This window comes from Galeopterus variegatus, unplaced genomic scaffold, assembly GCF_000696425.1.
Source record: "Galeopterus variegatus unplaced genomic scaffold, G_variegatus-3.0.2 Scaffold2764, whole genome shotgun sequence".
NCBI lineage: Eukaryota > Metazoa > Chordata > Mammalia > Dermoptera > Cynocephalidae > Galeopterus > Galeopterus variegatus.
The window spans coordinates 242,091-268,164 of NW_007728875.1; the positions used below are offsets into that span (position 1 = coordinate 242,091).

A 26,074-nucleotide genomic window follows, 5' to 3' on the forward strand; every position below is an offset into this window, starting at 1 on the left:
GCAAAAGCTAAATATTTTATTCATTTTAATTGAATCTTTTGTATATTTTTTCTATGCTACATTGGTAATTCACAGTCTAAAAATTAATTTTATCTAAATAATTTTAAAGCCTACTGAGTATGCATAAAAATATTATGAGAGCACAACTGAAGAATGCATTTTCTTCAATTATTAAATAAAGATTATGCAATTAAAATTATATTCACATACTCTCTGAATATACATATATACATGCATTAGTGAGGACATGGATTAAGTTGCTGTAATAAGGAGATCCCAAAATACAGTGCATTAAATAAGATCGAAGTTTTTTTCTCTCTCATGAAACAACCAAGAGGAGGATACCTTTTGTTACAAGGAGGTTATTTCAATAGTTGCCAATTCCCAGCCAATGGCAAGAGGGGAAAGAAAAGTGGCAGAGCACATCACTTCTGCTCACATTCCATTGGCCGGGACGTAGCCGTGTGTGCATGCCTAGCTGCAAGGAAAGCTGGGAAATGGAGTCTCCATCTAGGAAGTTGTGCATTCAACTGAAAACCTAAGGTTTTTATTACTAACACAAAGAAGATGAGAACGAATATTGGTAACAATTGTCAGTCTCTGCAACCTCTACATACAATCCCGAATCTAAATATACTTGGAATATAAAGAAACTATATTGTTTAAAGTTGTATCTTCAGAATATTTATTTTCATTATGTGTTTTTTAACTCTTCAGAATTTAAAAATTTATGTTCATTTGATCAAAAAGATATATCTTATACACTATTTATCTTTATACAGTACCTGGAGCATAGTGACTGTCAGTTCTCTTGCACTTCAAAGCTCCTCTATTCCCTAGGAAAATCCCTTGGTGCTCGGTGCACTACCCTTGTTATTAATGTTACACCTCTCATCTTCTTCAACATGGATCGCACCCATGGCCATGGAAGCTGACTTGGCCATTCCCATAGTCCTGGTGCTGCTCTTCCTTTCGGCATGGACATGGTTCTTCTCATCACTGGGACATTTTTCAATCTTTTGCTCACCACGCAGCTGAACATTCTTCTTACATATGATGCATACATCCTCCCCTTATATGAATAGGTGCAAGCCAAACATACCTCATGATAGAAGCTGAAAATGCAAGTTCCTTTTTTCTAGGTTTCATTGTAACCAGTGCATGGGCACATAGTATAGGCTCTGCTTTGAACTGGGAATTGAGAATTAGTGATGTGACAAAGCAGGGCCCATGAGAATGGCCTCTGGCAGCAGTGACAGCTGTAGATAAGGTTTCCAGGGACATCCGTAGTACCAGAGTTATTGGCAGCATCTACAGTCATTACCAGTGGGGTCATCAGTACAAACCACAGTGTCTAGTGCTTTGTGGCCATAGCAGTAGCTTCCGGGCTGAATGAGTTCTGCTGCACACTAAGCTATGTTTGCTAAAGACTTCATTATAAGCTTCCTTTTTTGGAAATCAGTGTTGCTAGAGTTTCTCCAACGTTGCCATGGCATTTCTTTTTGCAAAATCTTCAATTGTCATCTTCATCGCTCTGATATATATCTTCATGGGGAAACAGGGTGGAGTAAGAATGATTTTCTCTACTAAAGGTGGCCCTCTCAGAATTATNATAAAAATATTATGAGAGCACAACTGAAGAATGCATTTTCTTCAATTATTAAATAAAGATTGCTCAGTATTTCATTTGAGAGACCTAAAGTATTATGTAATTAAAATTATATTCACATACTCTCTGAATATACATATATACATGCATTAGTGAGGACATGGATTAAGCTGCTGTAATAAGGAGATCCCAAAATACAGTGCATTAAATAAGATTGAAGGTTTTTTCTCTCTCATGAAACAACCAAGAGGAGGATACCTTTTGTTACAAGGAGGTTGTTTCAATAGTTGCCAATTCCCAGCCAATGGCAAGAGGGGAAAGAAAAGTGGCAGAGCGCATCACTTCTGCTCACATCCCACTGGCCAGGACGTAGCTGTGTGTGCATGCCTAGCTGCAAGGAAAGCTGGGAAATGGAGTCTCCATCTAGGAAGTTGTACATTCAACTGAAAACCTAAGGTTTTTATTACTAACACGAAGAAGATGAGAACGAATATTGGTAACAATTGTCAGTCTCTGCTACCTCTACATACAATCCCAAATCTAAATATACTTGGGGGCTGGCCTGGTGGCGCACTGGAGAGTGTGCTGCTTGGGAGTGTGGCAGTGCTCCCGCCGAGGGTTTGGATCCCATGTGGAGACCAGTTCCCGCTCACTGGCTGAGCGCGGTGCGGGCGCGACACCAAGGGTTGCGATCCCGTTGCCGGTCCCCGGTGCGGGCGCGACACCGAGGGTTGCAATCCCGTTACCGGTCAGTAAAAAAAGACAAAAAGGAAAAATAAATAAATAAATAAATAAATAAATAAATATACTTGGAATATAAAGAAACTATATTGTTTAAAGTTGTATCTTGAGAATATTTATTTTCATTATGTGTTTTTTAACTCTTCAGAATTTAAAAATTTATGTTCATTTGATCAAAAAGATATATATTATACCCTATTTATCTTTATACAGTACCTGGAGCATAGTGACTGTCAGTTCTCTTGCACTTCAAAGCTCCTCTATTCCCTAGGAAAATCCCTTGGTGCTCGGTGCACTACCCTTGTTATTAATGTTACACCTCTCATCTTCTTCAACATGGATCGCACCCATGGCCATGGAAGCTGACTTGGCCATTCCCATAGTCCTGGTGCTGCTCTTCCTTTCGGCATGGACATGGTTCTTCTCATCAGTGGGACATTTTTCAATCTTTTGCTCACCACGCAGCTGAACATTCTTCTTACATATGATGCATACATCCTCCCCTTATATGAATAGGTGCAAGCCAAACATACCTCATGATAGAAGAATTACCTGGGACTTTAAAAAACTACCAGTGCTGAAGCCGGATCCCAGACCAATTAAATCAGAATCTTTGGGATGGATCCTGGACAATGACATTTTTTAAAAAGCTCCTCAGATGATGTGCAACCTGAGCTGAGAACCGGTACCAGTACATAGTTTACAATGGAATAGAAGCAAGTTTACAGAATTATCTCGTTTTCATTACACTCATTCATAACAGCCAGATTTGCAAACTTGAATAATCAATGTTTCAATTGATTATTCAAGTTCTGAACAATAATTTTAATCCATGATGTAGTAATTTACCAAACGGTATCTAGCAGGTTCATGAAACAGTGTAACTTCCATTTATTACCATGGGATAGTTTATATGCTGGGACATTTTCTTTATTACCCATATTTGCAAAAGCTAAATATTTTATTCATTTTAATTGAATCTTTTGTATATTTTTTCTATGCTACATTGGTAATTCACAGTCTAAAAATTAATTTTATCTAAATAATTTTAAAGCCTACTGAGTATGCATAAAAATATTATGAGAGCACAACTGAAGAATGCATTTTCTTCAATTATTAAATAAAGATTGCTCAGTATTTCATTTGAGAGACCTAAAGTATTATGTAATTAAAATTATATTCACATACTCTCTGAATATACATATATACATGCATTAGTGAGGACATGGATTAAGTAGTTATGATTTGGATTCCCAAGTGGACCACTATAGACTTATGAGGAACTCCATGAGGAAACTTCTATACTTCAGAGCTAAAGATCATGTCCAGCTTTCTTTTGAATTTTTTTTTTGGGGGGGGGGGCAGCTGGCCAGTGCAGGGATCAAAAACCTGGATCTTGGTGTTATCAGCACCACACTCTAACGCTTGAATAATATTTCTACACCACTTCCAATCACGAGATGCACCAAGGCGTATACGTACTACATAAAATCAGTTGAAGGAAACTTCAAAGAAAATCCTCCTCCTACATGTACCTTAAGGGATTTCTATCATGAACATAGCTGAAATTCGTGTTATCATTCTTTCTTCTAAAAGTCCTGTGAGTTAACTTTGCTAAGGGGCTATAGGACCTCAGAACGACTAGGAAAACAAGAGCTGAGAAGCTCTTGGGTTCTTTAGGTGCTGAGAGCAAGCTGAGAATTTAGCATTTCCCCTGCCTATATTTCAAGTAAATATGGCCATATTCATAAATGTTGTTCTACTGCTTAAAATGTCCAGTGACTCGTCATTGAACAAAAATGGAATCCAGGCTCTGCTATCTCTTGAATTTTGAACTGAGATAATTAACTTAGCTTTTCTGGGCCTTATTTGCTCTTTATTTTTTAAAAGGGTAGAAAGTTTGTGATATCTATCTTAAAGATGTTTGTGACATGTATAATATATCATGTATGAAAACCTGGCACCAGGAAAGCACTCAGTAAAAATGAAGGCTGTTCTCCTTAATGTGGCATTCAGAGGCCTTCACAAATCACCTTTCCAACGCCCCCCCCCGTATCATTTCCCCTCCCTCTTCCTCTCTGCCTAATGCTTCCATGACACCAGTTTTGTTGTTTGTTTGTTTGTTTTATACCTTAACATGCCATAAACAATTCTGTACATCTGCTTCTGTGTTTCCTCAGCTTGGAACATGCTTCTCCCCTCTTTTCTTATTCCCTCCCTTACATCCACCCCACTTGTCCCAACTCTTCCCCCACTCCCTAAATAGCCTAATTACTCCCTTCCATGTACACCCATAGAACTTCAGTTAGAGCCTATCACCGCTCTAACCATCTATCACTGTGAGTACTTGCCTCTGCTACAGATGATGAGTTTCTTAAGGGAAGAAATCATATCTTATCCATCCTTGTATACATCTAATGCCTGGGTCCTAAGGTATGTTCCATAAATGTTTGAATGTATCAATGAGTCAATGGTAAGGGTTGAAAACCACCAGTTTATATCTATCTGGGAGCCACAAGGAAGTGCCCACCTCACTGGAGAACTAGGAGGTATAAAGTAAGATTGTCATTTAAGAACTAATTTTTAAGATCTAAATACATATGCAAAATCATTGAAGAAGACATTATGGGTCCCAGGCCAGCAGGACTCCACAGAAACCAACTTGACTGTACTACTTTACTTATTAAGGACCACTGGGCAAGAGTTGATCATGACCCTTTCGAGCACTTTTCAGGGCACAGGGAGTCAGGTTTCTAGTTTTTCAGTTCCAACTGTAAGGTTTCCCATGGAGCACCCTAGAGGCATCATCTTATTTTCACCCAGTGCTATTAAGCATTCGTGTTGCACGGCTCCCTCTGTTCTCATTTATGATCATCATATGGCCTTTTCACTCTTATTCTTTCCCATTGTAAGTTAAAAATTGGTTGCTAGTTATGATTTGGATTCCCAAGTGGACCACTATAGACTTATGAGGAACTCCATGAGGAAACTTCTATACTTCAGAGCTAAAGATCATGTCCAGCTTTCTTTTGAATTTTTTTTTTGGGGGGGGGGGCAGCTGGCCAGTGCAGGGATCAAAAACCTGGATCTTGGTGTTATCAGCACCACACTCTAACGCTTGAATAATATTTCTACACCACTTCCAATCACGAGATGCACCAAGGCGTATACGTACTACATAAAATCAGTTGAAGGAAACTTCAAAGAAAATCCTCCTCCTACATGTACCTTAAGGGATTTCTATCATGAACATAGCTGAAATTCGTGTTATCATTCTTTCTTCTAAAAGTCCTGTGAGTTAACTTTGCTAAGGGGCTATAGGACCTCAGAACACTGGCAAACAATACATAAGTTTATAAGTCTGGATTCATTAGATTTTTTGGTTGCAAGGAACAAAGACTCACTCAGGTTGCCTAAAAAAAAAAAGGTGAGTGTATTTTGAGGATACAAGTGGTGTTTAAGAAGAAGGAACATCACAAGAGTCCAGGAAGGCCTGATGGGCAAGCAAGCAGGATGATCAGCATCAGGAGCTCAAAAATTCTCAGTTTGTGCTCCACGTTAATAGGGTTTAGCCCTTTCTCTATTTCTGTTTCTCTGTGTATTTCCTTTGATTTTGTTCTGACCACTTTTGGCATCTCTCTCCCTAAATATTCAAGGTTCCAGAGAGGGACAATCACATTAGACCTGAAGCCACCATCATTTGTGTGTAGGCAGAGCCTTTGCAACATGCTCCTTGGAGGCCGCTAGCCAGACTCCCCTTGGCTCAGGTGCTCATCCCCTCCAATCATCTATAGTGAGGTGGGGCATTTGGTCACCTATGGGGCCAGGTGGGGCCTGGTCACCTATGCCTCAGGTGCCTGGAAGGTCCAAGCATGGGGTAATTCTTCTCAGAAGGAGCTGTTGGTTGGTAGAAACCTGTGGGTTAATAGAGCCAGATAATCAATCCAAAGAGCCATAGAATCCAAATGTAGGTATATGCAAGGGCTCCTTCAGAATCTGCTGGGGCTGGCCAGTTAGCTCAGTTGGTTAGAGCACAGCCTTGTAACACCTAGGTTACGGATTCAGATCCCCCTACTGGCCAGCCTCCAAAACAAACCAGAATCTCCTGGGATCCTTTTTAAAAATACAGAACTCTGGATCTCACTCCAAACCTACTAAATTAAAATCTCAAGGAGGATTAGAGTGTATATATATATATATATAATCTCCCCAATGAACACAGATTTGACCTGGTGAAGGAACAGAACAATGTAAGGATGACAAGAGTCAGAGTGAAGGTTAAGAAGTCTCCTTGATTCTCATAATGAATTTGTAGGGGAATTCTGATGTACTCTAGTGGAAGTGTGGGTGAAAACACATTTTTTAAGTGCCGAGAAGTGGTTTTCTCCAAAGAAATAAAAATGTAAGGAGTATGCTTCCCTGTAGCTTCTGGAGTTTGCACAAATGACAGTCTGAAAGGCCAGCAAGAGCTAGTATTGAACCTGAACATCATGAACTTTTGTTGTGGCCTCAAACAAAAGTTGAGAGTTGGCTTTATGTTTTCCCCTCATCTATAACAGGCATATTTAAAAATATATCATAAGCAACACATAAAGTAATTCTATCAAAATGCTACCTGAATTACAAATAAGATTTTCATGAAATAATTTCATTTTAGTGGAATAAAGCTAATAAACTAGTTGGTAATGTTTTAAAGGAAGAGTTGTTCAACATAAATATATCCTAATAATCAATATCACTATAATAAATAAGCACATATTTCTTCTGGATATTGTTATCTTTATTACAAAACAAATATTTTATGTTGAGGTAACATTTCAAATGGCACTTGGCAAAAATCAATTGAATTTTATGTACAGAATTTTGCTATGTACAACATATGTAAAGGTCTCAGAGAAGTTTTTCTAGCATTGCACATAACTAATTTCAGAAAAAATAAAGCTAAAAGTTATCTATGTAAATAAAAAGAGATTTCTTCCTCCTACTTTCCCCCACTCAATCCTTTATACCATCAACAGTGTGGCCTGTTCATGGAAGTTCTACAGAAAACAATGGATAGGATAAATTAACTAGGGGCGGGACGGGGGGAGGGTATATCGAAAGCACCTCACTGTGCCATAATTTCAAAGTGCTTTCACAAACTAAATATTTAATCACATAGGATTTCCCATTGTTATCCCGAGAATAAACAGAATTCTCTTGCCTTCAATGGAGAAATCCTATGCAATCCTCCAACTCCAGTCTCTTTTCCACTGTGAGACCCTCCCTAATTTTCCAAGGCTAAGTTGGTCACCCTCTTCTGTGCTCCCATATATTTTGTTCATACCTCCATTATGGCATTCAACACATCGGATTTTAACAATTCTTGTTTCCCTCATATGTATCCCTCTTTAACTCTTCAGCTTTATGCATCTCTCTATAAGCTCCTCAGGAGCAAGAAGCAAGTCTTAAGCTTCTTTACATCTGAGCACCCAGAACAGTGACTGGCACATAATACAGCCTCATAACTGTTTGTGAGGCTAATGAGTTAGAGACTATTTCAGATGTGAAGCTACACTGCCCGTCTGTCCTTCCTTACAGTCTCATTAAGTGTGCTCAGTATAATGTCATTCCACATTACTTAACTATCTGTAAAATGGCAACATGCTAGAAAAAAGTGTAATGTCCAGCAATTCTTTTCCAAAAGAAATGGCCTCTGGTTATCCTGCTGATCAAGACATCCATAAATTACAGTTATAATGATTTCCCTACTCTCCAGCCCCCAAGACTCCTTTATGTGAGAGCCACTTCCTAGGAAAACTGATGCTAATAGCCATCTTGGCAGTCATTGTCATCTTGATCTCCAATGGGTTTGTTGTGATAAGCATCAACGGTTAATTTTCTGCTTTCTGTCTCAATGTTGTGTGCCTGGCCGTCTTCCTCACTACTTGATTTGCTCTCAGTCGAGTTGCTCTCTTCTTTCGATCTGCTGCTGTCCTGAGAGTCGCTGTCCTCCTCTTCATCAGACCGGCTGTGGTCGCTCCGGCTCTCTGCTGAGACGCTGCGAGACTGGACGCCCTCCTGGCTGGAACTGCTCTCGCCCTCAGTGGACTCGGCGCTTTCCTCTGAGTCACCGAGGCTCTCGCTGGATTCACTGTCCGCTTGCCCCTCCCTGGATTCGCTTTCTGAACTGGAGTGTGGATTCAGGCTGTCCTCCTCGCTGGAGTCACTGTCTTTCTGGCCTTCCGGGTGGCTGGTGGTGTGATCCGGATTATCGCCCCTGGACTCACTCACTGCCTCCTGCTGAGACTCACTGCTGTGCTCTTGACTAGACTCGCTGCTGGGGTCCTCCACATCCCGGCGGTCCTCCTGGGACCGACTCTCCTCGCTGTCTTCCTTCGACTCAGTCCTGTCCTCCCTGGATAGGTGAGGGCCGGCTTCTTTGGAGCCGGTGTTTTCCGTCGACTCGCTCTGGACTTCCTCCACGGTGTTGCTACCCGGAAGCTCATCTCTATCATCCTCCTCAGGAAGGCGGGACTTCCCCCCAGGTTTTCTCCAGGGATTCCTCGCTGATTGGCTGTCATCTGAACCCCGGGTGCTTGCTTGCTCACGGTGCCCTTTTGACTCGTTGGATTGGATGGCGTTGCTGTTGGTCCTGGAGTTGCCCCTCTCGCTCCTGACGCTGTCTGGATCATCACTGTACATCTCGTCATCGTGGAACTCAGAGCCATCCCCGTGGCTGTTCTCCCCCTCACTGCCACCACCCACCCACTGCTCCTCGCTCTCGCTGTCTTGAGTGGAGTCACCTCCCTCGAGCCTGCTGTCCCTTTCATCCTCATTGTCAAGGTCCCTGCTCTCATTAGTGTCATCTTGGGTATGTTCTTCTCCTCGTGGGGCACTATCTTCCCTGGATTGTGTGGTGTCAGCAGAATCCTCATCCCTGCTGAGTCTGGAGTGCCCTCCATCTTGTCTCTCGTGGGGCCCAGGGCCATTGTCATCATCTCCAAAAGTGTCATCTCCACTGTCATCTTCATCATCATCTCTATAATCTCCTTCTTTTCCTGGACTCCTAGAGAGGCCACTAGCTGGTCTATAAACATACTGGCGATCATCAGAGCCCAGGCCTTCCTCTGACTCGGCGCTGTCCCGGGGGCCTTTGTTTGCCTGGAGTTTGGGGTTAACAGACATGGTCAGTACTCCAGGAGCTGACAGAGTGGGAGTTATCTAGTACCTGTCTGGGCTCTTTCTGCTTCTTTCTTCCTATGTCCCTCCTCCAACCCACAGCCAATTTTACTGCTCAATACCATCTCTACCAGAGCTTAGACAGGAAGGAAGAGGAGCTGGAACTCAAGTCATTCCATTTACACAGACATTCAATGCTGCAAAAAATTTCTCAAAAAGCTTTAAAGAGATCAAACTTATGAAACTGAAATCATATTGAAAGCATGATTCCTTAAAGAAATCTCAGAGAAAATATTCTGTGAATTAAAGAGTTAGTTTATAATGCTCACACACCAAATTGTTTGGTTTAAAAAATATTTTAAAGTATTGAGTACTCTTAAAATGACCCAATTTTTTTTTTTTTCCTAATCGACCTTAGGGAGAAAAATGTATTAGAGCAGGAAGATGAACCTTTAGGTAAAATGAAAATAAAATATCATAGTAAGGTATATACCTCACCCTAGCCATGTTTATACCTCATTAGCACAAGCAGAGAGTTGCCTGTAGAAAGCTCAGCTGGAAGGTGGCAACTAGTGTGACCACCAAGTCAGTTTAGTCCTAAGCCTGAGGTCAGAGAGATTATCCCCATAAGTAAAACAATAGGATGCTCTGCACAAAAAGAGAAGGGTAGTGAGTCTTCATACATTATGCTCTGGAAAAATCTGCTCTCTTTACCATGCCCTACAACAGAACACACGTACCAACTTTTTTCTTCTTTTTCCAGATGTCCCTATTCATCAATGTCTGAGTTTCCATCTGGGAGTATACAATGTTGATGCCTCTTCCCAGGGCTGGAGTTTTACACTGGGGTGGTGAGACTGAGTGTGGGTTTAGCTTACCAAAGCTCATCAAGCACACATTTCATCTTTCTCAAGTAGGGACTGATACCCTTACTTAGAACTTAGAGAACATTGAGGCTGCAAATCACAAAGTCCCCAGAAGGGAGCATTTCCCCAATTCTATGCTTTTAAATTTCTAGAATGTTCCTCTGATGCACCTTTATTAAATAGGGATAAACAGCCTAATAATTCATCTTCCAACTCTGGCTGAGTGTAGAATGCAACATGGGTCAAAGCTTCAGGGAAAAGACTGGTTCCTGGAATCACTAGAGCCCCCACAAGGTTGAGTTTGGTCAAAATGATTGAACAGCTAAACAAATAATGACTTTTAGTCTTAAAAAGTGAAAAAAAAGCTAGTTTTTTAATAAAGATATAAGCTAAGTCTGCCTTTCTTACTTTCAGGGTCACAGATGGGATTATTATAAAGAGAAAGTCATTCCTAAAACAGCTGTTTTCACTAAACGTTGCTCTTCTATCCTCTCCTCCAACAGGATTCTTGACATGGAAAGGTCTCCAGGGTCACAGATGGGATTATTATAAAAAGAAAGTCAGGGTCACAGGTGGGATTATTATAAAAAGAAAGTCATTATTATATTTTTAAAAAATCACTGTTATAAAAGTTAAAGGTTATTAAAGGTTGTTCTCCTATCCTCTCCTCCAACAGGTTCTCCACATGGAAAGGTCTTCATGTTAGCCAGAATAGTTTTCCTCACCTGATCTGAACTACTCCAATTGTAAAAGAAACATTTTAGATTGATGAGTGAGCTATTATTTCTCTAACATGGTCAATGACCTTTTGTGCATGTGCATGTGTGTGTAAGTGCATTTTAACTAGGAGGGACAATTAGGGCCACAATGTTTACAATTTGGCCTCAGGGATAAAAATGGAGTGAACAGCGTGTCCACATCTGAATTCTCCCCACTCATTTTTCCCTTCTTATTTTGTGAGACTATTTAGCCAGCATAACCAATGGTTAGAAAATGTTATATTTAGAACTGTTGGCAGGTAATTTAATCTAACATCATTTCCTTCAATTCCTAAGTGGCCTGAAAAGTTAAGAAAGTTCTGTTTAATTACCTGTTCCTCTGAGCTAACTTCACTTTCTTCTGATGACTCACTGCTCTTCTGAAAAGAAAAAAAAAAGTTTATTTTTCTTTTTAATGATACTCAGGAAAGAAAAATATATGATATACATCAATGGCTTGTGGGTTTGGATTTACTACTTTCAATATGGTACAAGGCGATGAGAAGAGTGTTAAAGTTATTTCATGAGGTGTTTACGGCAAAAATAAATGAGATAGTTACCTTCGGTGGTGTTGGTGCTTGAGCCAAAGGACCCTGCAAAAAGGAAGAAAAACAAGTTACTTCTTCACGGATGGATTATGTCACTGCAAATATTTAGAATAATTTTAGGTGATGTTTTTAGTATCTTGGTATATACCTCACATTTACATGAGTCATAATGAAATTTTATGGTGAAATGGCTAAAAAAGGAAGGTAAAATGACTAGCGGCCTGAAAAGCCCTTGGAATATAAAAGACGTAGAAGATTTTTACATTTCTCATACTACACTTACAGAAAGATAGACTTTATTTGAAGATGGCTGTTCAAACAACCTAGGAAAAAAGCACTGGAACTCAGAATCCAGATCTAAGTCCCAATTAACTCATCGGTTTTGGTTTTAGTCTTGAAAACCAACCATCTAGGTGTTAGCAGTGAAAGTCATATGTTCCAGGAAAGTCCTAAATCCTGGGTAAACCAGGATGGTGGTTATTCTATGTGAATGTGTGCAATTCATTTCAACTGTCTGTTGGTTTCTCATTCATAAATTCATCTACTGTGCTTACTTCACAAGGTTTCTAATGAGGATGAAATCGGCTAATGCCTGGGGAAGCATCTTTAGAACTATTCAAGATATAAACTAAGGAAATGATCCATTTTGAGAACATCCACCTTATAAAATTTAATAGTAGACACAACTGAATTGAGAAGGCCATTAAATCTTTCCTGAATCATGTTAGAGTACTGGCATTAAAAACAAATGGCAAATCTGAAAGTTAACTAGTCACAGTTCTTATTTTGCTTGTCCTCGTCTCATCAGAACTATAAGAACACCTGAGCAACTTCTGGTGCCCCCTCCAGCACCCCCCACCCCCACTCTTCTACTGTCCCCTTCTCCTTGAGCAGGACAAAGGTCCTGTGTGGAACACTCAAGGCACAAAGAAGAGCAGGGAGGAGCTGCTATCGGGGTGTCTTCAACACGCCTCTCAGAGTGCTAGCCTGGGCATCTCCTCAGAGGAAGGAGCTGTGATCACTTTAGGTCTTTGCCCTGTGGCACAATGGCAGGCAGAATGGCAGACTCTACTCCAGTCAGTTATCATTTGGAATAAACATGTGGAAGGGAGCAAGACACTGATGTTTTTCTCATGCCAACGCTAGACTTGAGAACATGGCGTGATTGCATGTCTCTGATTAAATGAGAGAGAAGACCTACAGAGGCTGCTTTTACATTAACCAGCCTATGGATATCTCTGATGAAATTTCATAGTAAAACCTACAATGTCTATTCCAGCCTTAGGCAGGGGCAGGACCCCTCCTCAGGCCTCTGACATTACCTAGTCACCACCAAAAGCATCGGTCCCAAGCTGTATCGTATGCATAAGCCAGCAGGAAGCAAGGTAGACTTAGCATAAGATTTTAACCCTTACTTCTAGTGCCAGTCTTGAGAATTTACTGACCTTTTAGACCTGGCCCCTTCGTGAGAGGGATATAACACACTCGTTAAGGATATGGATTCTGGAGCCAGAGTGACATAAATTTAAAGCCTGGATCTAACACTTGTTAACCATATAACCTAGACAGACTAGGTTACAATCTGTGCCTCAGTTTTCTCATCTGTAAAATAGGAATAAAATATAATGCCTAATTCATTGGGTGGTTGTGAAGATTAAGAAAGCTAATACATGTAAAGCTCTCAGAACTGTGCTTGGCAATGATTCTTGAGTTATTGAGAGTTAATAACTATTGGGTTATTGAGAGTCAACACTCAATAGATATTAGCTATCATTCCAAAAACTAGTATCCTCTCATTCTTCTTTCTTTTCTTTCCTCCCAGGACTTGACCACTGCCTACCAGACATCTCCTGTTAAAGGAGATTTTGAGTCCTAATCACTCATGGACAGTCTTGGTTCATTGTCATTCATCCTTTTGCAGTATTATACACATCCATTACAAGAATAAAGCTGAAAAAATGCTTCCTTACAAATTATACTATTAGGTTGGATTTAAAGCATTACTTTCTTATATAAACTAGAAACTGTAGTTCTTACTTCCTATAACTTAGGATATTTTACAGGCTTGTTAAGTCATTAGCAGTTTTAACATTTGCAATGGAGTCAATTTGGTTATAGTAGTAGTATGTTAAAATTAAAATATTTCAAAAAGTCGTGTTTCTACTCACCTTCCATTCTTCAGAGCTTTCAGATGCAGTATTTTGATACCTGGCTACCTAGAAAATTTAGTATACATGGTCAACCCACAGAGAAATGTCTGAGGCAGCAGATACAAACACTTTACCTACTTAGGAGCAGAGGCAGTCAAGTTTTAGCCTGCACCTGAATCACCTGGAGGCCTTGTTAAAACACAGATTGCTGGGCCAGCCCGGTGGCGCACTGCTACAGTGCGCCGCTTGGGAGCACGGCGGCGCTCCCACCGAGGGTTCGGATCCCACATACAGACCGGCCACTCACTGGCTGAGCGAGGTGCTGGCGCAACACCGAGGGTTGCGATCCCGTTGCCGGTCCCGGTCCGGTACGGGCGCAACACTGAGGGTTGCGATCCGTTGCCGGACACGGAAAAAAGACAAAAGACAAAAAAAAAAAAAAAAAGGGAAAAAAAAAAAAAAACACAGATTGCTGTGCCTCATCTCTAGAGAGTCTTCTCTAGACTCTAAATTCTAAATTCTAAATTCATAAAATTTGCATTTTTTTTTTTTTTTTTTTTTTTTTTTTTGTCTTTTGTCTTTTTTCCGTGTCCGGCAACGGATCGCAACCCTCAGTGTTGCCCCCGTACCGGACCGGGGACCGGCAACGGGATCGCAAGCCTCGGTGTTGCTCCCACGCCTCGCTCAGCCAGTGAGCGGGAACCGGTCTGTACGTGGGATCCAAACCCTCGGACGGGAGCGCTGCCGCGCTTCCCAAGCGGCGCACTATCCAGTGCACCACCGGGCCAGCCCCATAGAATTTGCATTTCTAACAAAGTCCTAGTTGATGCTCACAGTACTAGTCTGGGAATGACACTTTGAGAACCACCACTTATGGGGAAGAAAAATAAGAAATATAGCTATAGGAATGGCAGCTGAACAGAACAAGACATAACTTGGATGATATTTTAGAGAAAACATCTTCCTAAGAAATTATTATCTTTGGGCCAGCCCCATGGCTCACTCGGGAGAGTGCGGCACTGGTAGCGCCAAGGCCGTGGGTTTGGATCCTATATGGGGATGGCTGGTGCACTCACTGGCTGAGCGCGGTGCAGACCACACTGTGCCAAGAGTTGCAATCCCCTTACCAGTCAGGAAAAAAAAAAAAGAAATTATTATCTTCATCTGACTGGAATACACATAGCCACTTTCATAGCCAATGAAAATTGTGGAGTTTTAGGTATAAAAGGTTTTTTGCCCCCTTATATTCCCACCCTGAGACTTACTGGGAGAGCGCAGGATAACCCCCAAAAGAACACAAGCAGCATGCTGGTCCTCATACTCAGGTGTGATGTCTCTACCTGTAATGAAGGACATAGATGTTCTTCTCCATGCGAAAAAGTAAAGCAGCTTTAACTTGTTAACAGTCTATTCCTATTAAAAAACAACTCATACAATATTCATCAACTGGTGAATGGATAAATAATACACACTTTATCTATTCAATGGGATATTATTCAGCCATAAAAAGGAATGAGGTACTGACACATGCTACAAAGTAGAGGAACCTTGAAAACATTGTTCTAAGTGAAAGAAGCCAGACAACTTTTGTATAATTCCATTTATATGAAATGTCCAGAGTAGGCAAATCTATAAAGACAGAAAGTAGCTAGTGGTTGCCCAGAGTTTTGGAAGATGGGGTGGGTAAGGGATGGTGGCTAAGAGGTGCAGGATTTCTTTTGGAGGTGATGAAAATGTTCTAAAATTGATTGTGGTGAAGGATAGTGGTATAGATAGAACTATAAGAACACCAATTGTAGTGTTCTTATAGTTCTGATTCACCACAATTCTGTGAATATACTGAAAACCATTGAACCATATACTTCAAATGGGTGACGTACGTAGGATGTAGATTAAATTTCAATAAAGCTGTTAAAAAATCCCCGTTCCTAAAAGATAAATTAAAAACTTTTCAACAGGAGGTCTATAAACACTTTTTTGCTGACACATAAAATATGATAAATAGAGGAAAAAATAAAGGGAAATGGAGAAATTTTTGGCCATTCACTTGTGTAACAATTATGCAGCTTCATATGGCAAGACAACCTGGCAAATTATTCTCCCTAAAACACTGCATTTATTGACACCATTGATATGTGGTGGGCATTTGTCTTCACACATACACACACACATACATTTATAACCACATAATAATGTCTAGACAAAATAGACTGTCTTTTCATTTTCTCCTTGATCAGCAATAGATACAGTGTGGCAGTCTTCAAATCTTAGCTCCAAAGAGCTCTTAATAATCTACTGTGATATTTAATTTAGTCATACATTGTACATGATTATGCTACATTCTTAGGTGTCATTCAGAGTACTGAAGGACCCAGGGAAGATGAGAGGTTTGGTATTCACTTGTGAATCATGCTGAGAGAAGCATGCCAAATCAAACTATTTTTCTGGAGGATAGCTTACTTCTTTTCACACTTCAAGACTACTGATTTGGAAAATGATTTGTTCTATATCTAAAAATAGATGTACTAGATGCTAATGTAAAAAGTTATTGAAATGATTTAAAGGAAAACAATTTGCCCTGCACTAATAAGTCCATATGGCAGCCCTAACATACTTGTCTGAGGGACTTCCATACATTTTCCAGAAAATCTCACAAGTTTATTTGACTTACTTTTGTTGATTTGTTTCTTTAAATGTTAAATACATGCTAAACTAGTGATAAGAGATATAAGCCAAAGAGTCTCAGCTCAGGCTGTATATTATTAGTATCATCTGGGAAGATTTTTAAAAATCCTAATTCATAAATCCCATCTCAGAGTAATAAACCAGTTCACTGAGGGTGGGCTCAGGAATAGGTTGGTTTTTAACATGTCCCAAGAGATTTTAACCCTTGATCCAAAAAATAAGGACATCTTGTCCAATAATGTCTGAAATATGCTGAATAATGTCTAAAACATTTGGCTCCACAAGTCATCTAATCTTCTTTCTTTAATTTATTCAAGAAAATAATAGAAATCCTAAGTTAAGGAGACTGAAAAGGTTTCTCATTTCTGCTTTCATATCTCTCATTTCATATTTTGAGCATTAGCCCTCTTCAGCATAGCTATTCTTAATTTGTGTTATTTTCTTTATTCTAATTTAGCATAGTGCATGTCAGTTTTTATGTTTTGTTATTATTTTAATTTCTTTTTCAAATCTTTTGCCTAATATAAACAGAGAAAAACATGAAAATGATCAACAGCACCTAAAACAAGTCCAGTTCAACAGATGTTACTTTCTTTTAGTTTCCACAATCAAAACATTTTTTTTTCCCTTAGGTTCATTTCTTAAGGAAAGCAAACTTTTCCCAAATATGATATTCTCAAAATAACTGTATGTCAATGGTTTCAGCTTCACAGATCTGATGAAAATTTGGCAGCTCATTCTTTTAATTTTCAAAGTGAAATTTGAGCAGGGTGTTGATCTCAATGCTCTGAAAACCAGCAAATATTACAGCCTTGACAAAGGCTTGAACTCAAATGACTGTTGAGTTCTCTTGTATTTTCTTCAGCTTCTTTTTTATTTAAACAACTAAAAAATGAAGGGATGCCTCTGTGCATTTATTCTAAAGCAATAAATATTGTGTTTTCTACCAGGGAAATGTGTGCTTTCAGTGTTAAAGTTTCTTAAGGATGCAATATTATGAAACACAGGGAGGATGCACTAACTTGTTCAGGCTTCTAGAAATATCATTTAGCACCCTGACCTAAAGCAATAATTTCCCAAATGGAAGTCTGCTAAACTAAAATAAAAGACACTCTAGAGTCCTGAGAGAGCTGAGGCTGCCTCCCAGAGAATATCGTCCAACCTTAAGCATTAAAGAATGTCACATCTTAAACCCTCCATTAGGTTTTAATTAGTATCTTTGATAAGAATAATTTTACTTTTGTGAAGCATATTTCCAAAGGAGAGCTCCAAACTTTTATAAATTTGTTGGCTACTATCCTAAAAAGAGTAGAAGCAGATATTCTGAGTAATAAGTTAGCAAAATAGCTATAATCCTGGAAATTGTGAGTCCAGAACCCCACATTCCCCTTTGATTTGTTAATGTCATTACTACATTCTACATAAGGAAATCAACAGTCTTGATCTGAGTTCCCCCTGTTTGGAAGGCAGTGTATTAGACACTTTCAGCCTTTCAGAATTGTTTTCCCAGAGTTGAAAAAATCCAAATGTTCAGTATCTGGAGAAGAGAATTGCAGTCCAGATTTCAAGTATAGCCAAAATTTTGGGGGGTTCTCAAGTAAGGAAAGCTTCTCTGAAATTTCCTCAAAGTTAAGATTCACTTGTAAAGTATATATCTTCTTTAATGTAAACTGAAATGAAAGAAATAGGCTAAAAGAAGGAAATAAAAGTTTGAAAAATCATAGGCTCTTCATTTCCCTTGGAAAACAATTTATAATCTTAATTTGCTTATTTTTGTGTTAGTATTATTATCCTCAAGAATACTAATGAAGAATATATTCATTCATTAACAGTTATTTTTAGACTTATTGAGAATATCTGATATGCCAGGCACTGTTCTAGGTGCTGAGTATACAACGGTGTGTAATATTAATAGTAATAAGCCAGTCTTACAAAAATAAAATTACCCACAATCCAGCTAACCAGAATCTGCTAGAATTTCTTTTATTGATACTCTTCGAAAATAAAGTAGAATTTGGCCAGGATGTGAACTCTATCAGAAATTCAGAGAACCAAACAAAGACCAATAAAAATTTCTACTCCTTCCTGTTGTAATTGTCTTGAGGTCAATTACAATCATCCAACATTATAGCCTTCAACCACAGTAAAATGACTCTGAGATGCCCCCCAATTAAATATAGATTGGGAAGGTCTCTCAGCATCTAAGACACCTTGGCCGACATTACCATTTTGGGGTCGGTATGGGAAATAGAGCCCTTTAGAAAATTGTTTGTTCACATGTTTTTAACCAACAAGGTTAAAGTGGGATAGTCTACTTGAGTCTCAGTTAAATAGGAAGTTTGGTTAACCAGAAGCCATTGCTCCTGAGGAAGACACGTTGCCTGAAGTATTGCTATTACATATAGGATCTTCCAGATGTCGTGCAGAATGCACAGCTTGACCACAGTTCCCACTCTGTTGTGGAAGACAGACACCTCTAATACAGATGAAGAAGTGAAATAAATGCAGCAGATAAAAGTCCACAAGGACGGGAGTATGAATACACACACCTAAGTCTTCTACACTAGAAAATGTCTTAGACAATTATGTTCAACACGTATTGAATTCTAATTGTACGCAAGGCATCATGCTAACATATATATCTAGCTAAACAATACAAAAAACATTATAATTATCACACCCTTGGTCTTGGCATCTTTTTGCAATTACTGATTCAGTTCATAATGAATGTTACTGGATGCTCTCTAGATCAATAACATTAAATGATTTTAATTTGAAAGACAGTATTTTGAAAGTCCTGCCAGTCTAGGTTAGATTCTTTCACAGTTTCTTGTAGGCAATGAACTCTCCACATCCACCAAAGCTAAATGTAAAGTTTTGTTTGTTTTGCTAATTAAAACTAAACTTCAAGATGACCTTCCATCTGCCTCCTGTTCCATCAACTTTCCCTTCCAGAAGTACCATGCAGAGATCTAATTAAAGCATTACTAAGAACACCTGGCTCTATTGACTTAATGTGTCATTTTAATATCATTATTTTCTGTGGCATAGACAACAGGCAAAAAAATGGGAATCATTTTTATTTTTACCCAAATTGCAGCATGATGCCTCTTTCTCACATGGCATAATGCCTCTTGACATGTATCCATATTTAATATTTTCCAAACAACACAGCAAAAGTCATTTTAAAAAATTAAGTGATGAAAATGTCTTACCCTCATTAGTTCACGAAAGTCCCCAAAGTCTCAAAAAGCAGGTTGACGTTTTCACAGAGGAAATCGATGCCCAATGAAGCCACTCTGGTGTTGATATTTGAACCTTTGTCTGATGGTGCAAGAATTTAAACTCTGCTGCAGCTCTTCACAGCCAATCAGCCTCCAGCTGGGGGTGACTGACATCACAAGGTGTCACCGGGACCCCAGTACACCCACACTTCCTCCAGCTGGCACAGGCAGATTTTCCCTAAAAAGCTCTTGTGGTTCCCAAATGACTAGACTAGTTTCCATTAAATTGAAGATCTTCCTAAAGCTTTATTTTGATTTCTAAATATATGTCATTCACATCCATGCAGGCTTATGAAGATTATAAACAGTGACAGTGTCTTCCACCCACTGATAGATCCCAGCAGACCTAAGGATGGGAAAAGGAGAGTCAGCGGTGGGTAGAAAGTTTCCTGTTAATGTACATTTCCAGGTCATACATGAAGGAAGTACTAAAATACTAGCTTTTCCTAAATTGCTAGTGTTGAGAATATGGGCTTTTATTCCATCCCTTTTCCTCTTTTTACAACCTCTACTACTCCCCTCCCTTTTGTCCCATATCCCTACCCCATATACACACAAAGGCCCCAAATTCTCACTAATCTAATGAAGTACCCACTTACACAATTCTTTGGTGACTGGAAATGTTAAAGCACCTCCCTTAAGTAACTTTTGTTTTTAACCAAAAATAATTTAAATCTAACATTTTATTATTACCCCAACCGCTTGCAAATTTTGGTGACTCTTTGAAATCGGAATTGGATGAAGGGAAATATTAGTTGGTCAGCATCCAGAGAAACCAGTTTTCAAGGGACTCTATGCCATCACCAAAAATGTAATGAAATGGACAAAATGATATTTGCCAGAAGTCTTTTCAGGTGTGTACTGAAGGTTGTTGTTGGGAGCTGGAAGTGGGCTTGGCTCCTCCTAAGGAGCATGCTCAAGTAACACAGGATGACGACCGAACAAGAATTTAAAGGATCTAAGCCATTGGACTTTAATTTCCTTAAAAGTAGTGATGTTTGCTTTGTTTACTGGTATATAAACAGTGTCCTAATATCTAGAGCAGTTCTTGGGTCATAATAAGCACTTAATAAATACTTTTTGAATAACTGAATTAATTGGTTTGAAAATGAGCCAAATTATTAGCTTGTCTACAGTGCCCTCATGACTCACTCTGATTCTTTTTGCAAGTGTTATGATCACTCAGAATTTTAGTTGATGCTCCTAACAACCTGGATCTATAGAACTGGAGTGCCCAACTTTATCCAGGAAACTAACATCAAATATATGGATTGGCAACTTATTCAGTGTGAACTGCAACATGGAGAGAGGAGTCTATTTTCATACAGGTTTGATTAAAAGACCAAAGTTCATATGGGAAAGCTATAAATTCCCAGTATTCTGTTCTGGATCTGAATTACAATTCCTGGTGGTTTCATAGGTCTTGGCTGAGGTCTACCCTAAAAGAACCTTATAATGTTATGTCAGAACAGATTCTGAGACAATTTGGGCAGAGGACGTTATGGGACATTGTTTTAGACTCTCTCCAAGTCCCCAAATAAAAACAGAGGAGCAACTAGATAGCAAAATTAAAAACCATGGACAACATTTACATTAAAACTAGGTGTTTTAGTTACCTGTTGCTGTATTAAAAATCACTCCAGTACTTTATCATAAAACTACCATTTTATTATCTCTCACAGCTAGGACTGCAGTTGCCTGTGGACTCAATTGGGTTAGAACATTCAAGATGGCTCTCTCATACGGTTGCTGGCTGGGAGCTCCGCTGGAGCTGTTATTCTGAGCACTTCAGTTCTTTTTTGTTTTTTGTCTTTTTCCGTGTCCGGCAACGGATCGCAACCCTCAGTGTTGCCCCCGTACCGGACCGGGACCGGCAACGGGATCGCAACCCTCAGTGCTGCTCCCGCGCCTCGCTCAGCCAGTGAGCGGGAACCGGTCTGTATGTGGGATCCGAACCCTCGGGCGGGAGCGCCGCCGTGCTTCCCAAGCGGCGCACTATCCAGTGCACCACTGGGCCAGCCCGAGCACTTCAGTTCTTTACATGGCCTCTCTTTGTGGCTTGACCTTCTCAAAACATGGTGGGTGGGGTCCAAGAGCTGCCTAGAACGTTACTCTCAACATATTCTACTGGTCAAATCACTCATAGGAACATCCCAGATTCAGAAGGAAAAGTGGCTTCCTCCTCTTGATGTGAGGATCACAATGCATGTATAGAGAGTAGAGGAAATGGTGAGGCCATTTTTGGAGATTACTTACCAAACTGCATGACAAGTTATACCCAAAAATTCCAAACAAAATGGCTGAGGACAAACGACCAACTGCCAGAAGACCTACAGTGTCTATGCGGGAGCATACGGAGAGAAGCAACAGGATATCCAATGGACATGAGAACAGGGGAACCCAAAAACAGTCAATAATTATTGCTGCTGGGTGCCAATGGCACTTAACAATGTCTGAAGGATCCGGAGCAGTGTAGCCTCTAAGAATTCTCAAAACTGAGCTACTACAGCTGCCTGCAAAAGAGAAACTTCTGGGAGTGAAATAAAAGTTGCGCAGAATATAGACAGTAGAGAAGGCAAAGATACGTGTGGGAGAGGGGAATCGATTCCAGAAATCTTAGAGACAAAGTTGCTATATATTTTTAACACAACATGAAAAGAACAGAAAATGGAATTGTGTGAAGTAAGAAAGCTACCCTGAACCACACTTCCTTCTAAAAGTACAGGAAAACCAATTTTATATCAAACAAACAGCAAAAAACTATGAAGGTTAAATTCCATAAGAGCAGAATAACAATCTGATAGACAATAAAAGCATGCTGAAAAGACATAATTGAAGAATAAATTAAAACCTTAACCTTCTGGGCTGGCCCGGTGGCGCACTGGATAGTGCGCCGCTTGGGAAGCGCGATGGCGCTCCCATTTTTTTAAAAAGCAAAAAGACATTAAGAAGATGATATAATAGATTTTAAAAAACAACGTAAATGGAAATGAGAATAACTCAAAAATAAATGATCTGATATCAGCGAAAAACTTGGAATAAAAGAAAAAATCTTAGAAATAAAGACTAATCTAGAAGGAATAGAAGAGGAAATAAATACAACAGGTAATTCCTTAAGAGGAATAGAAGGCAAAAAAGAGGAAAATATTTTATATTTAAAAGAAATGAAGAAAAATGAAAGAAGTATTTGGGAGACATACTACAGACGGGCAAAGAAGATCCAAATTAGAGAAAATAGGAGTCCTGAAAAAAATAACAAACATTAGGGAACAGCCAAAATACTAAAAATAATGATAATGATAACAAACCTATAATTGAAGAAATTTTCCCTGATTTACAAAAAAAAATTAACTCATATTTAAAGAACACACAATGTACCTGAGAATATTGGCCCAGAATGACCAATACCAAGACATACTCTAATAAAATTACTGGACTTTGAAGATAAAGAAAAAAGTCCTTTGGTCTTCTAGGCAAAAGCAGGAAGTGATTTACAAGAGAAAGAAAATTAGATTCCCATAAGACCTTTTTGACAGCAACACTTCATGCCAGAGAAAATGGAACAATATATTTAAGACATTCAAGATAAGATGATGTAAACCAATGAAAAAGTGAACCAAAGAAAGTCAGCAAAACTGACTTCCACTTATAAAGGGCTCATCCAACCTGTTGCCAACATGTGCACAAATAATTTCAACTGTTCTCAACAGTTATACTAGTGATGGTAATTTTATTGTTTTTCTGAGAATGTAGTGTGTGTAATGTGGGATAAAGTAAATTAGTAATTTTGAATTATTCTATTTCTTTCAACCAATGTGTCCTTGGGAATCAGGATTCTTGGTGTGAAAGAAAAGAGATACAGATTTGATACAGAAGAGGTTAAGTAAGAAACACCATAATTCAGTAATTCTGAATTTAAATGTAAAAAAATAGAATTTACTTAGGAATTATTATAACACACACACATACCACATGTATAGTATAGCTCTGTCTCTGTAGAGACCTAAATACAATGACAAACGCAGTAGTAGCTGGTATCCCTAGCACCAGATTGTGGTCTAGCACCTAGGACCCCTTGGGGAATTGACTGATTCCAGGCCTGTGGCAGGAAGTGTATGAGTCTGGAGCATCTTGTCATCTTAGATTGCAGGAAACTTATCAAAGACTACCAAGATTCTGTCAAAGGGACTCAAAAGCCAATTTGAATAGCCTCTCTTGCCAAAGATGAAACAATGTAATCTTTAACATAGATAATAATTGTAATGTACTAAAACCTAGCAAATAATTTTAAATCTATGACTTTATGATAATATTACAAAAATGAAGTAAAACACTCATTGGTCACCTTGGGACAGTACCATGGAACCAATTCAAAATACTGAAAACTTGGAAATAAATAGAAAGAATAAAACATTTGTCTGGCCCTATATGAACTGAACCAAATTAGAGATAAAAGGAAGCATATCTTTATAAAAGTATTCCAGTTGATAAATTGAAAGAAAATGATAGAATTCACCTTTTTGCAATTCCCAATGAATTAATCCAGGCATTGTACATCAATGGCTACTGGCTCACAAAAAGAGAGACAACCAGATTATGTGCCTCCTGATGAAAGACCACAATATCAACTACAGTTTGACAAAGGGATCAAAACCAACATGATCAAACTTCTGGATCCCATGCCAAGTTGCAGGAAATACAAATAACAGAGGAGTATCTTGAACTGCACCATGTATTTAATCAGTAAAATTTAGACTATGGGTAACTCCACAATTCAAATACCCAGGTTCTTCAACAGATAAATTAGTAGGAAAAGAAAAAGAAGAAATGGGACTGTAGTTTAAAATATTTTAAGACCTAAAGTACATATCAATCTTTTTTAAGTGGGCAAGACTAAATTGTAACATCAAGGTTATAAAACTATAAAGAAAGTCAAGAAAGTGATTTCTGTTAATTTTAGGATGGTTGTTACTTTTGGGGAGTTAAAGGGTGTTTAGTTGGAATGGAGCACATGAGGGACTTCTTGGGTGACTGACATTCTGTTTCTTGACCTGGATGGTTATTACAAACGTACTCATAATAAGCTATAGATTCATTTTGTGGAGTTTTCTGTATCTGCAGTTATTTTACAATAAAGGTTTTTGAATATATTTTTTTAAATTATTACACATCACATATATTTAAATCCATGAGTTTATGCATGTATATTGACACCAAAACCAAAACACACGCGCACACACACACACACACACACACACAAAACCCCTGATTTTCCAACATACACACACACACACACACACACACACACACAAAACCCCTGATTTTCCAACATAGGAAAATACTAATAAACAGACTCAGTATATTAAAACTTTACATAAAGGAAAATAATTAAACATTTATCCTGTCTTTCTTGTATGAACTATACCACTGGGTAATAGACGAAAAGTTTCTCTCTATAGACATAAATGAAGAAGGAATGGTACAATTAGAATATCATCATTTTGCAAACCCAAATCAATCTTCAAACTCAGAAAACTCCATGGAACAAACAACCCAATTTCTTTAACAAATAAATTGCAGGTAAGACAGAAAGACAAAGAGTAAAGCCTATAGATTAAAATAGACCTAAGAAACATAACAACCATAATAAACCATGGATTTTATTTGTATCTTAATTTTTTTTAAAGCTGAAAAATATGGCAGTTATGAAATAATTGGAAATGTGAGCACTTGATAAGATGCATTTGTTTTTTTTTTGTTTTTTTTAATATGTTGTTATAATTGTTTTATTTATTATTAGTTATTGATGTTAACCTATTACTGTCTTTAATTTATAAAGTAAACTTTATTAAAGGTATGTATATATAGGAAAAAACATGGTATATATATATATATGGCTCACTACTATCTGGAGTTCCAAGCATCCAGTGGTGGTCCTGGAACATATACCCGCTAATAAGGGGGAAATATTGCACATAATACATTATTGATAACTGTGGTCACCATGCACTGCAATAGATAATTGAAACCTATCTCTCCAGTCTAACCAATACTTTGTACCCTTTGATGAACATTTTCCTTTTCCCCATTCCTTCCCTGTCCCCTCCCCCTCAACTGCAGTTTCTTACATTTTTTTTTTTTTTTTGGCCGCAAAACAAATCTTACTGCATTTTTAAAAACTAAGATCATAGAAAACATGTTCTATGACTAAAATAACAGAAGGAAATTTAGAAAATTCACAAATGTGTGGAAATTAAACAACACTTTCCTAA

At 38.7% G+C, this 26,074-nt stretch overlaps 1 protein-coding gene across 2 annotated transcripts; it reads right to left on the reverse strand.

Moving 5' to 3' along the window:
* Positions 1 to 8,155: 8,155 nt before the first annotated feature.
* On the reverse strand, positions 8,156 to 15,152 carry DMP1 (dentin matrix acidic phosphoprotein 1). Of its 2 annotated transcripts, XM_008582913.1 has the most exons (5): positions 15,095 to 15,152; positions 13,852 to 13,895; positions 11,696 to 11,728; positions 11,468 to 11,515; positions 8,156 to 9,493 (listed from the first exon to the last, which is right to left on the reverse strand). In XM_008582913.1, exons 1-5 carry the CDS (start codon positions 15,150 to 15,152, stop codon positions 8,156 to 8,158), a joined length of 1,521 nt encoding a protein of 506 aa, XP_008581135.1. The 2 variants fall into 2 exon arrangements, with proteins under 2 accessions (XP_008581135.1, XP_008581136.1); XM_008582914.1 differs by lacking the exon at positions 11,468 to 11,515.
* Positions 15,153 to 26,074: the final 10,922 nt, after the last annotated feature.